The 18,862-nt window shown below is 33.9% G+C and overlaps 1 protein-coding gene across 1 annotated transcript in view; it reads right to left on the reverse strand.

Moving 5' to 3' along the window:
• PCNX1 (pecanex 1) overlaps window positions 1-18,862 on the reverse strand; it is a 124,317-nt gene that overhangs the window by 32,615 nt on the left and 72,840 nt on the right. Inside the window, exons 9-13 of the mRNA XM_081829749.1 lie at window positions 10,338-10,428; window positions 8,560-8,617; window positions 6,620-6,837; window positions 3,155-3,308; window positions 460-569 (exon numbers count right to left, since the gene is read on the reverse strand). Of these exons, the coding sequence (XP_081685875.1) occupies window positions 460-569; window positions 3,155-3,308; window positions 6,620-6,837; window positions 8,560-8,617; window positions 10,338-10,428 (631 nt within the window). The remainder of the gene's footprint in view (window positions 1-459; window positions 570-3,154; window positions 3,309-6,619; window positions 6,838-8,559; window positions 8,618-10,337; window positions 10,429-18,862) is intronic.

An 18,862-nucleotide genomic window follows, 5' to 3' on the forward strand; every position in this document is an offset into this window, starting at 1 on the left:
AGAAAAAAATTGGATCATACTTCACAAAAAATACTGTTTAGCAGCTAATACTCTTTCCAAAGTCACAAAGTGAATAATAAGGTTTTGATCTCCTTAGGGTCCATAGGTCTAAACACCAGATCAATTTATTACTTCTTTATTCTTGCTCTTAATGATTACCTAAGCAAAATAATATACAGTTCTCCCTACTTGAAAATTCTATTTTTCAATACTTACTCATGATTTATTCTTCAAACTTTATTAAATACAAGTTATTAAGTAACTATGAGTTTATATGAACTATGTCTACTTGATAACCTCCTCCTGAAACAGGATGTCAGAAAATGAATTATTATGCTCATTTCCAACTGAGATTTAAGAGTCCACAATTACAATATCATTTTATTTCATGCTAATAAATCATCTCTCTAGTAGAGCGTCAAAACTTAGATAAGAAAATAACAACATAAATCTTAATTCAATCTGACATACGACCAAAAGAAGGTTTTGATGAATGTTAGGGAATTATAAGTTACATGCATATCAGAGTGACTTACATGTCTGGGAGAAGAAGAATCTGGCTGAACACTCTAAAAATGAAACAAAAGATAGATTACACTACTGAGGTCCTCATAACTTTATAAGCAACTTTCAAAATGCCTGAAATAATTTCAAGTAAAATATGCCACAGCTAAGAAATGACCTACGTTAAGCCTGTTAAAATAAGAGAAGATTAGAGAAGATGAAATTCCAGACACTGGTGTCACTGTGATATTAAAGAGATCTCAAATCTTTCCTGACTCTTAAGATTATGGTTAAATAAAAATTCACAAATAGCTTACACTTCTGAAATGGCATATGGTAGACAGTCCATCTTACTCCGGCTCATTATTACATGTAAGTATAGTTACGGTAGAATGCTTTCTTACATGATACCACTCCATTCACGAAACGCACAAAATACGGGTTAGTTTATAAGAAGAATTCTAGTTCAGCCCACAAATTTCAAGCTTACTAAACAATTCAATAGTATTTGTATTAAATCTATTATCTGTATTTTCACATCAAAATCATCAAGTTAAGCTGTCTCCCTATAAGAGATTTTATCAACTGTTCAAAAGGTATTTTGCGGCCACTTCCCAAATCATGACTTTTCTCCCAAGTTCCAGTTTATTTCTAACAGCAGACCAAACAATTTCATTAGGATGGTCTATCATCACCCTACAACTCTAGGATGGACCAAGCTCAGTGAGTCTGGCATGTGGCCCTTGGCTGGATAGGAGACCAGGTAAGCTCTAAACTCAATTCCAACATCTGACCTCTAAAAGCTTCTGGTCCAGTCTTTCTTACTTCTGTTTATGGTTATTACCATTCTTCTAGTCAACTAGATTTTTTATTTTTTTTATTTTTTTAAAGAGTTTGTTTATTTATTAGAGAGAGAGCACGCATAAGCATGGGGAGCAGCAGGCAGGGGGAGAAGCAGGCTTCCTGCCAAGCAAGGAGCCCGATGCAGGACTCAATCCCAGGACCCTGGGATCATGACCTGAGCCGAAGGCAGACGCTTAACCATCTGAGCCACCCAGGCATCCCTCAACTAGGTATTTTAAATCTAAAAAAAAAAATTTTTTAAATCTCAGTCACCTTTTATCTTTCCATATCTAACCAGATTAACCTGAAAACAGTAGACAAAGTTAACAGGACAAGAGACACTGAAGCAAAGGAATGAATTTAAGTAGTTTAAGGCAATAAAGAGATGGATTATAGTGGTTGGAATAGAAAGAATAAAGGCCAGAAATTTTGACAGAGAATCACCAAATTTAATCAAAGGGACCTGGTTACTTGTTATTAGGGGTCGAGAAGTAAGGAACAGAGAGGCTTTAGGATTTTGAGTCAGTATACCACCGTAAAAAGCAAAGGAACTGGGAAAGAAAAATATTTATCAGAAGATGATGATATGGTATTTTTAAAATGTGCCGAACTGCCTGTTAGGTATATAGGACTAAAGCTTGTGAGAATGACGAAGACTTTGAGATATAAATCTGGACATGATTCATACATAGGGACAACAAATAAAGTAATAAAAGAGGGTGACTTCACTGGCAAGGAGTTGAAAGCTGAAAAGAGGGCCAGATAAAAATCCTAAAAAATTCTTATAAACTAAGAAGTAGTCCAAAGACCAAAGAGGCATCAACAAAGGAAATTAAAGTTATCTGAAAAGTTAGGATAATCATCAGGGTAGCATAAAGTCACAGATCAAAAATGAGGATAATATAAAAATAGAAGACAGTATTCATAGGTACTAAATGATACAGCACTCACAAAGAAGAATGAAAAAGGACATAGATCTGGCAATTAGAGATTATTAGCCCAAAAAGACTGTAGTTTCAGTACTGCAAATGAGGTAAAAAGTATGGATGAGTCTTGAAGAAATGGAAAGAAATGGAGTTGACACAAGTGGTTTTTCTGGATGTCTATCTATAAATAGAGAAAGGACAGCAAACAGTATAAACAGAACCAAACAGTTTTCAGGATTGGGGAGAGTTCTGCATGTTAGTATATATTGGGCAAATAACCAATACAAGCAAGGGTTTTTACTAGCTCAGAAGAAAAGGAAACAGTCCACATTAACAGTCCATACTGATTTTGCATGGAAGGTGAAAAATGAGGTATTTGATTTTTTCATTTTTAGAAAGCTTAAAATTAGTAACATTTGGCATTTCAGAACTACTGTTTAAATAGCAAAGGGATACCAATCTTCTGCTTCCAGTGTCCCAAAGAATATATATACTAGTCTTGACATTACTATATCCAAACAATGATGGATTTTAATAAATTCAATCTACAAAATAGAAGACTTAAAATATGGGACTGGGAGAGCTGATGTTCATACTTTTTAAATGAATTTCAAGAATGTTAATTCTCATTTTTAACAAATGCCCAAATACTTTCTTTTAATACCACCCCCCCCAAAATAGTTCTTAGGAAGCTTCATTTACATACCATTATTTTTTAAAGTTTATATGTCCCTTTTGTTCCCTATCCAATCTAATGTAAACATCTAGGGAAAATAAATCTAAAAATTAACATCTTACTATAATGCAATGAATGATACAAAACCTCTGCCTTTTAACACAAATATTATTCCCTAGTCTGAAAAGAAGAGAGATGCTGGTACCTTAAGTAGTGAGTATTGACAGCTGGCTATCACTAGGCAGAACTGGAAGACCCAGATATCTCTGAAGAAGCCTTGTATGAGAAGAATAGATCCCAAAAAAGCCACAAGAATAGCCAGGATGACAGCTAACACATTTTCCAGAATCTCACGATTTCTGTAGACAGAAAAATTTATGAGTAAGTATATCATCAATATAAAAAATTAGAGTGAAAAAAGGGAAGACATCATGAAGAAGTTCATACTATGCTTGCTGACATGCTTTTTGGTACTGGTTTTGAATAAGGTTTCGGAGGATACTGAAAAAGAAACCAGTTTATACGGAAAATTAACACAAAACCTTATGTGCAGATAAAGCATGCTACAGTAAGTGAAGTTCTAATTATAAGACATAATATTGGTTTTAATTTCTATTTCAAAAGTTTACTCTTCTTTAACATCTGCTTTTCTGTAACATTTGTTGCTTAATAACTAACTTGAATAGCAAATAAAAGGAGATATGCAAAGAAACACATTTAAAAAACAAAATCTCAAAACAATTTCTAGAAAATCAAAATGGAAAGTTATTTTATATGACAAAGTTTGTAACCAAATTTTGATACCAAGTGATTTCATTTTCCTCATCCTGAAATCACCTGAAATAATCTCAGAACTAATTTACTAGAATTACTTAAATACGGATAGGACATATATTGAAAATGAAGGCAGTAATAAAAACCATCAATGTTGCCTCTATCAAAGCTGCTGAGACCGTTCTATATTTCATTAAACTGACTAAATTAAACAATATGATGACCCAGATATTACATATAGCAATGAAGATGATTTTTATATGTCATACCAAAAAATAAGAATCTATCTCATTACTTGTTGGGGAAATTTTATTCATAAAATGTTAGATACTTGCTAAAAGTCTTGTTTTTAAAAAACATTTACTGACATGGGAACATACTCAGTATATTTGCTATACAAAGAAAGCAGAACACAAAACTGTATGTACAGGAAGATACAAGTTGTTATTTAAAAGCATATACATATGGGTTAAAAAAAGACAATATATCAAAATGATACGACTAATACTGGTTCTCTCTGGGTAGAATTATGGTTGGCCTCTTCTTGTCTTAAAATCTTCCTATACATATTTAAATTTTCTAGAATAGGTAAAGAATTATTTTTATAATCATAAAATTTTTTATTAACTTTTTTTATTAAGTCAATGCCCTGTTTATAATCATCAATTGGCCTAAGAAAATTCACAAACATCTCTGTACTAGTTCATTTTATAGTCCTCTCAGATGAAAACAAGTCAATAGTACTCTCAAATCAGTAACTGGTATTCTCATTTGTTTTTCTATGGCAGTTGGAGAAGTCCAGATGTTTCCATGATCCTCGGCAGTTCTGCCATATTACATACGGTCTGTAGTTCTCATCACTGAATGTATGCTCTCCTTAGGCTTTTGTTAGTTTTTAATTTTGATGAATTCAGTTTATCAACTTCATTTGTTGTTTTTGGTATCACATCTATAAAATTTTGCCTAACCCAAGGTCACAAAAACTTTCTCCTAATATGTTTTGTTTTGTTCTAGGAATTTTATTGCTTTAGATTTCACACTTAGACCTATGATCCATTTTGAGTTAATTTTCATAATTTTATAAACGGTGCAATGTAAGTATAAAAGTTTTTTTTTTTTTTCACATGAAAATCCAATGGTCCCAAGACCATTTGTTGAAAAGCCTACCATTTCTCTACTTAACTGATTTGGGATATTATTTTGATGCCATTTAGGCTTGGAGTTTTCTTTATAGACAGGTGTTTAACTACAATTTCCACTTATTTAATAGCTATAGTACCATTAAGGTAATGTATCTTTCAGAATGAACTATGATGATTTCTATCTTTCAAGAAATTTGTCCATTGTCAAATTTATTTACATACAGCTGATCATAATATCCTATTATCCACTTAACACCAGTAGAATCTGTAGTGATATCCTATCTCATTCCTGTTATAAGCAATTTGTATCTTTTCTCTTCTTTTTTTTCCCTAATCAGCCTGGCTAAAGGTTTATTAATTTAATTGAGCTGCCCCTTCCCCCATTTGCACGCTGTCTCTCTCTTGCTCTCTAAAATAAATAAATTAAAATATCTTTCATGTCTCTACTTTTTTAACATATAGAGTATAATTATATTTGTTTTAACGTCTTTGACAGCTAATTCTAACATCTGTGACAATTACAGGTTGGTTTTGATTATTTCCCTCATAAATCATGTTTTACTGCTTCTTTGCATGTTTGGTAATCTTTGGTTGGATGTCATTGTGAATCCTTTGATTGGATGCCACTGTGGAAAATCTCCAGGTGGTGACAATTTTCAGATTTCTATAAATCTTAAACTTTGTTATGCTACTTGGAAACAGTTTGATCATTTTAGGTCTTGCTTTTGTAACTTGTTTGTTGGGTCTGGAGCAGTGCCCCTGTTAGGGCTAATTATTCCCCACTTTTAAGGCAAGACTTTCCTGAGTACTCTACACAATGCACCATAAAATATGAATTATGAGTTTCTTCAATCAGATAGGTGGGAATAGGCGCTATTCCTATCCCTGTGTCAGGCACTGTCCATCTATTTCTTTCACATGATTCTTACCCCGGCCTCAGGTAGTTTCTTCACATACATTCACTTATCAGTACTCTGCTGAAGAGTTGTGGAGACCCACTGTGGAACTCTGAGGTTCTCTCTGTGAATAGCAGTCCTCTCTCTGATATCCTGTCCTAGCTGCGTTGGGTGTCCCCAGACTCATAGCTCCATCTAACTCAGGAAGTGTGCTGGGCTCCACTTCAGTACCTCCTCCCTGTATCGGAGGCAGCAAGGAAGACTGGGAACTCTCTCAAGGCAGTAAGCTGGGGCAACTGTAGGACCCACATAATGTGTTTCCATCTCTCAGGAATCACTGTCCTTTGTTTTCTTATCTCCAATGTCTTGAAAACCACTGGTTCATGCATTTTGTCTCTTTTTTGTTGTTTCAGATAGGAGGAAATCCAATCTTTGTTACTCCAGTCAATAGGAAGCACCAAGTTTTAATAGACTACTAGTACTGTTCATTATTAAGACTAGTACTACGGAACAGGGAAACAGAAGTTCCCTCTTATACCTTTCATATTTAGAGTCATATTACCTATAATCTTATGATTATTAACACTTCATATTTTCTGGCTTGTAAGTATAGTTCCATGATTCTTATTGATGATAAAAAGGATTTTTTTTTGTATAAACTTATTAAAATTGCCACAAAAAAGTTTTTAATGGATTGAGGAGAGTCAATGTTTGGGAGCCTTACTATTAACTTAAATTTTATCTCAAAAGAACCAAAATAGAAAACATTTTCCAAAATGGTAACCAAGTGGTAATTAGGGACATTTCAATTTAAAAATAAAATCTGCACATATCTTTAATATCACACTGTATTCTCACCTATCAAACAGGGCCAAAAGTGTGAGTCTGTCAAAGTTAATGCCGATCCATAGCTGGGGTAAGATCCAAAAGCGATAATAGTGTTTAACCTTTTGAGCAGCTTCTTCTGTTGTACCATAAGTAGCTGCCAAGTCAGGGCTTAGATCAATGTCTTGTTGCTCCAACAAATCTGTATCGATGGTCAATAGTCTGTTCAATCGAATCTGCGGAAGAGAGAGCTAAAAGAAAGTCAGCACTGAAAGGCTTAAATATCTTGACTTAAGTCATGATTCAAGGGCTACTCAATCAGCTTGCAGATTATCTAAGTCCCCTTAATTCTCTACACTCCTTACAGATATTTTATGATCATTAGAAACTACAAAAGGTGATAATAGGAAGTAAACTTAAAGCAAATTAATCAATAGGTCTTTTGGAAAAGCTGTATTGGGAAAAGTGTTTGAAATCTTAACACTGTATGATTGTATAGCTAGTGAATCCATTAAAATCATGCACTGTGAATCATTAGTGGCTTCTCTTCTCCCTGCCACATTTATGGCCTTTTCTCAAAGCTATGAACCTCACTACCAAGTTAAATCTAAGCTCCTCTGAACTGGATTCAATGCCTTCAACTCTCATTTCTTCCTACAGTCTCTTATCACTGTTGTTTTCAAATCCCTCTTACACCCCCTTTTTTTCTTTCATTTTGGCAGGCTACTCGTCTGAGGCTATAAGGAAATTACCACATTACATTTCTTTTAGCTTTAATTTATCCACTCAACAGTTCACCAGTTTCCCCTTTCTCTGAAAGAGTCTAAAGTGTCCCTTATCCAGCACAGCCCTAGCCAGGATTTCACTATCCCAAGGTTCCCATACTATTCAATCATAGAAAACAAACAAAAAAACATTTCCCTATTTTTGGCTTTCCTATGAAGTTTCCAGGAATACACTCCAGCAAAAAAGCAGAGACAATCTTTACTTTTCAAACATATATGTGGGTATAGTCAAGAAAATCTGCTTCCTATAAATAACATAGCCATTTTTATCTCTTAGCACTGACAAGTACCTCCCCAAACACTTTTTTTCTTATCCTCTGTGCCAGAGTTTCTCAATCTTGGCACTACAGGTATTTTCAGTCAGATAATTCTTTCTCTGGGGGTTGTGCTGTCCACTGTAGGACGTTTTATAGTATCCCTGGCTTTTACGCATTCACTAGATACCAGTTAACATTCCCCTAGTTGTGACAAATAAAAGTGTTTTCAGACACTGCCAAATGTTGAAAACCATTGTTCTGTGCCAACTCACATCTATGGTCTTAAAAGCCAGCTCACAACTAATCATCTTCAGGAAGCCACTAATAATTAACCCCTTTGGCACTACATTTATTTATATGTATTTATGTGTTCCATATAAGAATTTCATTTTATATGTTAACTAATTGAATCTAAATAAGATAAGTTAAAAAAAGAATTTAATTTTTTTGTATTTTCTAAGTGCAATAAATACAGCTTGAGGGCAAAAGCTCTGTTATCTTTTTAAAATATCCCCACTGTACCTCACATGGTATATTTTTTACACAGCGATATCATCACTAAGCTTCCCACATACACACTGGTATATGAGTAACTAATAGTTAACAGTTGGATAATATAATATTCAAAATCAAAATTTTCAAAGTCAAGTTTTAAGATGGCACAACCAGATTATGACATTGGTGAGTAAATGGACCTTTACATATTCTCAAAAGTATAATTACTGATTCATACACAGCTTATGAAACTTCATGGTGTTTTATATTTATTTCCTAACAAAGGACTTAACAAGAAGAGAGCCACTATGGAACAGCAAAGGAGATTTTGCCATAGTTTTCAACAAAATTGGTATTTCATAACCTCAACTTTTCTGATTTGTGTCGCTACTTAATCTGAATGTACATCATTTTATAAAAATAAAGGAAAACCTACCACATCATGTGGATAAAATCGAACTGAGGTAGAACTGGATACATGAGAATCCGTGTCACTAAAATAAAATGAAAAAAACTTTAGGGACTAAATAGCTTGTCAAGGAATAGAAAGAAAAATAAATCTTTTAACAATTATATGACATTTACACTGTCTTCACTTTTCCAAGTACTTCAAAATACAAAATCGCATTTTCCTACAGATGTGATTAAGAACATAGCCTCTGGGCCAGAGTATCTATATTCAAATCTCTTCATCAGCTAAATGAGATTTGGGAAAGTTATCCAACCTTTTACACTTCAGTGTCCACCTAAGTAACATAGGATAATAGTACCTCTTATCACAAAGTTCTTGTGAGATGGGTTTAAGAAAGCAATTAACATATTGCCTGGAGCCACAACAAATTTAAGCTATAACAGCTTAGAATGTGACCATTCCGCTTCCACAGTCAAGTTTAGATTTTTGAAACTTGACACCTTACCACATTTATGGTGTAAGGAATTGTTCTTATCTTAAATTACATTAAACATAATTGTTTCCATTGCTCCATCTTTCTATTGTTTCCACTGTTAGGAAATCACCTAACACTCAAATTTTTGGTCAGTTCTGAAACTGGACTCAAGAAGCTTAGCAAGTGTTCTATCTCTCCAGCAAGTTAAGCTAAGTGACTGCAAGATCCTAGTGCTTTAAATGGCCCCTAAAAACTTTAAAAAAATAAGTGAACTGCCCATAGATGTGTAACATTTAAATAGGTGTGTCCCATTATTAAACATTAGTCCTAAAATAGGATTCAAATGATCCCTGCAAAAAAAAGTGAGCTAATCACTTAATAATGGATTTCAAGGCAACAACATGAATAGGTGAATAAGATTAAAATTTTAGAAAAAACTTTAATACATTCTAAGTTATATAACTGATTGCATGCTCAAGATTTCTATTTCTTATCTGCTTTTCTCCTAACTTCTTCCTTATCTTACAGTGTAATTTCTTCGTAAGGGAAGGAGAGAAAAGAAACTAAATGTAGGGCGCCTGGGTGGCTCAGTTGGTTAAGCGACTGCCTTCGCCTCAGGTCATGATCCTGGAGTCCCAGGATCAAGTCCCGCATCGGGCTCCCTGCTCGGCAGGGAGTCTGCTTCTCCCTCTGACCCTCCTCCCTCTCATGCTCTTTGTCTCTCATTCTGTCTGTCTCAAATAAATAAATAAAATCTTTAAAAAAAAAAAAAAAGAAACTAAATGTAATATATGACCCATATTTTAAGAAATTCCTCTTTCTTATAGCTGGTAAACAAATTTTAAAAGAAAAGATGATCATGTAAAAAGATACTTGACCAAAACCCTTATGTAGAAATAAAATTTTTAAATTACACAAAGAGAACTGATGGGTTTGAACTTAGTTGTGTATTTTTCTAATAAGCCTTTTTTAAATACGCTTTTTATTGATCTTGCAACACGCGCACATGTGCGTGTGTGTAGCACAAAATCCATAGTTAAATTTGAAATTGTGGGAAACCACCCCCCCCACTATAAGATCTACAGGGAATTTTTAATATTTAATATTTAAAATACATAACAGCTTTTGTTTTAAGAATAATGCTATCTTTCTTCCAGAACAATAAATTCTACCTTAAATCTTTGGAGACAAATGCACAGTGACAAATTATTTAAGCCAATGTGAACAAATGTTTTCAAAATAACTTTTCCATCTCAAGGACTAAAAGCTTTAAACATGGCAAATATATGCAAGTACATACATTCTCCTAATATGACTTCACACATACCAGATATTGGATGCTCTTCTTGCTGCTGGTTCAAAATTCACAAGTGACATATCACAGCCACCAGTCTCATAAAGCGTAGAAGAGAACTTACCTAGCAAATAAATGATTTTTTTAAAAAGCCATTAGAATACTCAGAATTTTTCCATCAGGAAACACTACATTTCAAACTTGTTACAATTTAAGAAAATGTACTATAGACTTTTCCCAAATATTTTAAAAACAATGATCTGCCTGTAATTCAGCATGACGTGAACTGAAAAGGAATGCTGAACAGTGGGGCAAAATGTCAACGTACATAATCAGGTTTTAACAGTAAGGGATTTAAGTCAGCTTTGCAATCCAGTCTCCTCTTTTCTCCTCCCAGGACATTCTCAATTGAAGCAATCACATGAATGAATTTAATGTTTAAAAGGCACCTGACCATTTTGCACGTGGTGAGTGGCCATTTGGAAAGCTGCTTAAGTGTTAAGACAGCTCAAACTGCAAGACAACAAATTTCTGAGATTACCTTCAGAGAGTTTTGGGGTTTTTTGTTTTGTGTTTTTAGTTTTGCCCTTTTTGTTTATTTAAACATGGTGTAATATTAGTTTCAGGTGCAGAATTTACTGAGTCATCACTTACATACAACACCCAGTGTTCACCACAAGTGCCCTCCTTAATATCCGTTATGTTTGGTTTTTTAAGGACAAAATGAAGTGTCAAAATGGATCTAAGGAAGTTCTATGAATGACGTTATAATAACATTGGTGACAATTAACAATATTTAATGAGCATTACTAATTGCATGAGTCTGTAAGAACTTTATGAAAAAATTTAGTAACACCATTTGCTGTAACCAAGTATCTCTACAAAACCGATAAAAGGTTTAGAAATTACATTGGTTGCAAAGGAATATAAGCTTAAAAAACTCTTAAAATGAACTCTATAAGATAAAATCGTTTCTGATAGTGAAATTTTAAAAATCTGGAGACTGTGTGAAATGCATTCTTCACCATGACAACCCATGACAACCTATCAGTGGTAAGGAGCATAAAGAAATTAATATATAAGTTTCCAGTAAGGCAATGAGATGAGGTATTTAACTGCAACCACTGGAGACTACTCCAGGCTGCTTTTGATTATTTTTTACTGATGTTATAAATATGACGAATCTTAAGGGCAATTTCAACTACATGGTAGGGCTAAAAGATCTCTCTTAGATGACTATAATGCAAACACGGTATACAATAAAGACTTATACTTAAATGAAATCTTTGAAAAATAATAATAACAGACCCCATAATATACTAATACTGTAACTAAGGGATTGCAGAACATTTCAATAATCACTTCATTCTTTAAAAGGATTAGAATCTTAAAAGTATTAAATAAGATTATTTGGGTCAGACAGAATACGCAAATATTTTATTATGATGTTTTCTGTAGTAGCATTTTTTTTGGTCAGAATAATATATTCCTGCGACAAATAATATAAAAAGCATTCTGTGAAATGTTTTCTTCATGTGCTGTTTTTCAAGGATTATTCAGCATGTGGATTATCTAAAACTTTGCTTTTTACCACCCCCACATGCCACCCTCATCTTTTAGTCATGAATCATTCACTCTTAGCACCTCTAACACAAACCAGATTCATGAACTAAAATGAAATAATAAAAGCTGTCCACTTGGCTTCTTGTTAGGTGTATTACTGAAAAACTTTTGAAGTAATAAGGTGGTTGCAGAAATTTTTAGTGAAGAAAAAAATTAAAAATACGCCTGACTGAGATTTCAAAATTATTTTTAAATTATAATTTTTTATGCTGTGCTCTTTCCTCTCTTACAATGGAAAATGAAAAATCGGCTGTGCTACAATTAGCTTACATTAATAGAAAAAAGAAACATCTGATCAAAATCAGATTGCATAAATGCAGAATAATTATAAATCCATGTAAATGACTAAATCAGAGAGTTCACAGAGAGCTGGCAGGGGTTGGCTACTATGTGTGAAATCCAGTAAGATCTGAATAGATAAAAATAGGTGTTTATACTACCTAATGTGTGTGTATTTTTAGAAATAACTTAATATTATATTCAATAGAATTTAAATTATTGGAATATATTCTGAGTAATTAAGCATTGTATCAGATTTTTAATAATAAAAGTCCCGTTTGGGGAATACTGAATATGATAAATATTTATATGCAACTGAAATTCACTAAAGAAATTATTCTTTCTAATATTCAAATGGAACAGTAAAAGAACATTAAGTCATTTTACAACTGTATTATCTTCTATGTATAGATGTCTCCTATGAAACATGGTTGCATTTTAAATAAATAGAAACATAAAAATAAAGCATGCCCTCCAAAAAGCTCCTTAGACAAAAAAAGCTGGAAAAACTGAGTAGTTTTATTACTATATAAATCTAGAACTCTGAATGGTTCTTTACAAACCAATGACTAACAAGTTGTAAATTTAAAAATTTAAATGACGCATAAAATACATTTATGAAAAAGGAAGCTATAATTTTAACAAATGTGCAATGACTTCATCAACAGTGCTTTTTTTTTTCCCTAAGAAGCTTGTGTCTACATACTAAATTTAAGAAGATGCTCAGGTCAGAACAAGCTAACACTGTATTAAGGCTTCATGCTATTTTCCTAATATAAGTCCACCAAAAGAACAGATTCTATGTCTCCCCTTACATCTTTGGACTTGGCAACTAGTATCACTTCAAAAGAAGTGATACTATTTTATTCAGAGGATAAACAACTCAGGAAAAATTACACTAAAAAGTGTTTAGTTTAAGGTTTCAGTGAAGAACTTAGTAATATTTTAAGGTATAATAATCTACTAAAAGCATCTTCAAAAATAACCAAACATAAAGAAGCATATATTACCATTAGTTTATAAAGATTAAGAATATCCTAAATTTGTACAAATATCCTTAGCATATGTAACAATTTTACATATATCTCATTTAAGATTAAAACCATAATGTAGTTATGCTTTAGGTCCAAAATAAAATGTGCCTTTAATTAATAATCCTGTTTTTACTCTGTATTAAGGAAAAGACTAAGTATTGATTTTTTCTAATTAATATAAATTGAGAAGGAGAATATCAATGAAATGTGTCCTCACATGATTATTATTAAAAACTAAGTCATCTCATCATATCCAACTCCCAGGTCATAACTAATTATATCTAACAGAATGGCTTTGTCATGATTTTAAAAGGAAACAGTTACTTTCTGACAAAATAAACAAGACTAGAGGCTGAAATTTCAGGCTTAACAGTATTGGCCACAAGATAGCATCTCTAGAGATAATGAAAAAAAAAGGTACTGGTATTTCTCAGTTTTGAATGTTCGATAGATTGCCATTGCCTAAAAAAATTACATTTCATTACACAAAACCATTTTTTTAGGTAGGAGAATTTCAAATAACCATAAGTCAATAAATAAGTGATGAACAACAGGAAGATGAGTAAAATTAAGATACTGAATTAAAGAAAAGGACACTCGAGACATTTCCCTGAAGCCATGAATGGTGCAGCAGACAAACTCAAACACTGGCAAGACACTGATAAAAGACATGAGAAATCAATGGGATCCTCTAACTCATCCTTTCAATAAAATTCCTTGCTACATGGCACAAACTGTATAAAGACTGCTCACTCAGCTAGGAAACCCTAATGCATTCTTGATGTTACTCATTTTACTTATGTACCTTGGAAAGAGGTAGTTACTAAGATCATCTGTAGGATTTTTCTAATCCTCTCAGTTCCAACAACAAAGGAGGCCTCTTAAATTTCTTGATTTCGTTCTTTGGACCCCCTTCCCACCTCCGTTAATTCTGCATCCTCTAAGCCTAATCCTGGTACACCGTTAAATGAGTTCTTTCTTTTCTAGTACTAACTCTTAGGGCAGGCAGGAGCTACAAGAGGAAAGCCAGATACAAGGGAGGTAGCTTTTTTATAAAGTGCTTTTTAGAAGGCTATCGGAGGATGTGCTTGCTTCAGCAGCACATATACTAGAAGGCTACTGGAGGACCACATACATCTACGTGACTAACTTAAGTACTCTACAAACAGTGCTTATTTCTGATGTGAGGAGTATTGTGTTCACAATGCTACTTCAATGAATATATTATTATACTTTTAAGAGACAAGACCTTTAGGGCGCCTGGGTGGCCCAGTTGGTTAAGCGACTGCCTTCGGCTCAGGTCATGATCCTGGAGTCCCGGGATCGAGTCCCGCGTCGGGCTCCCTGCTCAGCGGGGAGTCTGCTTCTCCCTCTGACCCTCCTCCCTCTCATGCTCTCTGTCTCTCACTCTCTCGCAAATAAATAAAAATCTTAAAAAAAAAAAAAAAAAAAAGAGAGACAAGACCTTTAAGACTAGTCCCAGTTTCTTGGATAGCGCCACCCTTATCATCATGAACGGTACCTATGAGTCTCTGAGGAAACATGAGTTTTCACCCTGACAGAAAGACTCATTTTATTTCTGCTTATCGGTTAATGGGCTTGTTTCTCCAGACCAGGGGTCAGCAAACTTGTTCTACAGAAGGTCAGAAAATAAATACTATAGGCTGTGCAGGACAGATGGTCAGATGCAACAATTCAAGACTGCTATTGCAGCATGAAAGCAGCCACAGAAAATATATAACATATATTTATTTTATTTCATTTAAAAATTAAGCATCAAGCTGAAAGGATTTACCCCACGGGCCACAGTTTGCCAACCCCTGTCCTAGACCAAAAGCCTTAGGCTTCTAAAACCTTTTTAACTATTGTACTACCATGATAATCAAGTCACTATGCTACTTGTAATTAAAAGTTTCAATACTGAGAACCAGTCCTTCTTCCTGGGATGTTCAACACCGTGCTAGGTTTTTCAAACAGGAGAACAATAAGGAAAAGAGCAGGTATGAGAAGAAAGAGCCTTTGAGGACTGGTAAGGAAAGACAGAGGTCTCTACTGCTTGGCAACAGTAAAATAGATTTGCAGATATAATTTACTGACATGGCCATTGTCCTCTAGTTCTGACTCAACACCACATGCCTTAATTCATTAAGTCTCCACTCTCACTACCTAATCCCCAGGATCAGGTGAACCTTCCAAAAGTGAATGTACAAGTTCATATTCTGCTATGATTTCATCATCTGCTCATATTTTCTTTCAAAGGGATGTCTTCCTTATCTTGGTAAAATCTACAAAATGACAACGATACTGACAACATTATAAGTGATCAGGTAAACAAAAAGGCAAGACACAGAATTGGAGAAAATATTTGTAATTTGTATCTGACAAATTATATCTAAAATATAAAAAAAAAACTGACACCTCAATAATAACCCAATTTTAAAAGTGAGCAAAAGATCTGGACACACTTCACAAAAGAAGACATATGCATAACCAATTAACACATCAAAAGATGCCCATCATCCTTACTCATAAGAGAAATGCAAATTTAAGCCACAGTAAGATAAACCATTGGGGCCAAAATTTTAAAGGCCAACAATAACAAACTGGGACAAGAATGGGAACAAGCGCAATTCGCATACACTGCTGGTGAGAATGTAAAACCATTTTTGAAAACAGTTAAGTTTTATTAACGATGGCCTGGAAACAACACAAACATCTATCAGATGAATGGCTACACAATATACATATATTATACAATGGAATAATACTCAGCACAAAAAAAGAATGAACTAACCCACGCGAAACGATGAACTCAAAAGCATCACATTAGGTGCAAAAGGCCATATTATGACTGCATTTAAATGAACTCCTAGAAGAGGGAAAACCATAATGACATAAAGTACGCAGTGGCTGCCTGTGGTGGGGGCGGAGGAAGGACGGACTGCAATGGAGGCAACAATAAATCTTTTGAAGATGATGGAAATGTTCTGTATCTTCATTGTAGTATTTCAAAGGTGTGCACGTCTATTACAACTCATCCAATTGTACATGTTAAATGGATGCAATTTATCATACCTAAATTATAGATCAATAAAATTGATTTAAAAACAAAGAAGAAAAAATGACTCGTCAGGTAAGAGTCTCAGTAGATGGATGAGTATGAGACAGCACGTAGTCACTGGAATTACTACAAAATACAAATCAAGATTTTGAAGAGAGTGATATTTGTTGTTTTTGCATTTCATTTTTAAAAATACCATGCGTCATCAGATTCAAAAGTAGTATATAAAATGAAGAAAAGTTCCCCACTCCCCAGAGACAGCCACTGTGTTCTCCTGAATAATTTTTATGTACATTTGTCCTAAGACAATTAGATCCCTCTCCTCATACACATTTTCTAAAATTTACTTCTTTTGCTTACTAACTAGCTTAACTTTTCATGACAATAATAAAGATGCATCAAGTTCTAAATATGATACCATGTTTATGTACTATCGTTTCTTTTAGGGGTTCTCTAACAACAGACATTTAGATTGTTTTCCAAAATTACTAACAATGCTACAATGAATATCCATGTACATATATCTCTGCCAGTTTGTAAAATCTGTAGACTAAAAGCCATCGACATTTTTGGTATGTAGTTCTAAACTGCCCTCCAAAAGCATTCAATCTTCAGACTCTTTCCAATAATAGACATACTACACATTCAAAGATGAAAAAGATCTCAACCTTGTTTTTAATTTGCAATTTAAAAAATTAGGAGTAAAGCTGAACTGTTTGCCTATGATTGCAAACCACCTGTATTTTTTTAAACTCTCAACCTTTCTAGTTATTAATCTTTATCTTACTGATTTGAAGTGCTTATTGCAGCAAAGACTGATGACTGACCTCCAGTATTCATCCCTTCCTTTTCCTTTCCATAATATGACATTCCTCTCGCTGAATCTCAGCTGGGCCTGTGTCCACCTAATTAGAGACATTTCCTAGCTAGCCTCTCCTGCAGCTAGAAGTTGCCATGTGACTACGTATGGACCCACAGGAGGTGAGAGAAAGTGACAGGCACATGTCTCAAGTCACAATGTGAAAGATATGGGCTAACTGTCCTTACATTTTTTAGCAACACTTCTCTTCCTGTTTTTCAGATAAATGTCAACAACTGGAGTAGTCACCATGGACCAGCAGGGAAGCCACATGTGGAAGAAACCAGAACCAACCCATCTGCTGGGGACAGCTCCCATTAAACTGTTTGAGAGACATGTAAACTTCTCTTTCAGTCACTGATTGGTGAAGAGCTGGGGCGGGGCGGGGCGGGGGGGGGGGATCCTCCAATGAAGAATCCAACCTGTATTTCAGTTAATGCTTAAATTAACCAAATTTAACTTAGGATCTTAAAAATGTTAATGTTAGAAAGTGATAATCTAGTCTAGTACTTCAGTGAATTCTTTACAACAGAGACAAACAAGAAACAAATTGGATATCTCAACCAGTCCCTGTTATCTTGTGCAAAATTCCAGAGCAGTTCAGGCATCCAAAAATTTTAAAAATAATATACTAGAAGTCTTTCCACAGTAACAGCGATAAACTTCTGAGCATTGTCCAGGGGATAAGGTTAGAGCAGATAGTTTATCTAGGTTTATGTTTCATTTATAATATTTGGGGAGATAAAACATACACTATCAAATCCTGCCAGATATAGTGTAAACTGGGACAAGCTTCCATAAAGCAATTGACAGTATATGTCAGAGCCCCAAAAATGTTTATTCCCCTGGATGATTCCCTTCAAAATATTTATCCTAAGGAAATAACCACAGCTGTACTGAAAGGTTTATGTAAAGGATGTTCAGCAGAGTGTTTACTACAATAGGAAATATCAGGAATCATCTTGAAGACTAACAATGGGGTTAACTGGTTAAATAAATTATGATTAAATAATGTTAATAACAATGATTAACATTAATAGCAATTATTATTTATGTAATTGACTTATTATTGCCAGCAATTATTCTAATTGCTTTGCATATTTTAATAGATATAATAATCCTCACTATAAACCTGTAAGTATTATTATTACTGAGCCTTTGATAAATGAGGAAACATAAACAGGGAGAGAAAATAACTTGACCAAGGTAACACAGCTAGTAAGTAGCAGAGCGTGGATTAGAAGCCATGAAGTCTGACTCTAGAGTCTTTTATGCTATACTGCCTTTCATGGAGATTTAAGAGATAAAATAATATGCCATCACCTACAAACAAGTTAAAGAACAATTAATAACATGAGTAAATAACACACGTGCTAAGTGAAAAAAGCAAGATACAAAAGCTCATATGGAAGCACAAAAGTCACACATCATGATCCCAATTCCGTTTCAGAAAAGTACATAAATGTATGCATTAAAAAAGACAGGAAGGAAAATTCATAAAATTTCAATAGTGAATATCTTTAAGTGATGAAATTACAGATGACTTACTTTTCATTATATTTTTGAGTATTTCTAAATTTGTATTTGTTATAAGAATGAGAAAAGCACATCCTAATTTTATCAAAAGAATATATCCCCAAATCCATTAATATTTCCTTTCAGCTATAACAAAAGATGTTTACTGCTTCAATAGAAATAAACA

The sequence above is a fragment of the Leptonychotes weddellii genome, chromosome 9, assembly GCF_054177405.1.
Source record: "Leptonychotes weddellii isolate Sample4059 chromosome 9, ASM5417740v2, whole genome shotgun sequence".
In the NCBI taxonomy this organism is placed as follows: domain Eukaryota; kingdom Metazoa; phylum Chordata; class Mammalia; order Carnivora; family Phocidae; genus Leptonychotes; species Leptonychotes weddellii.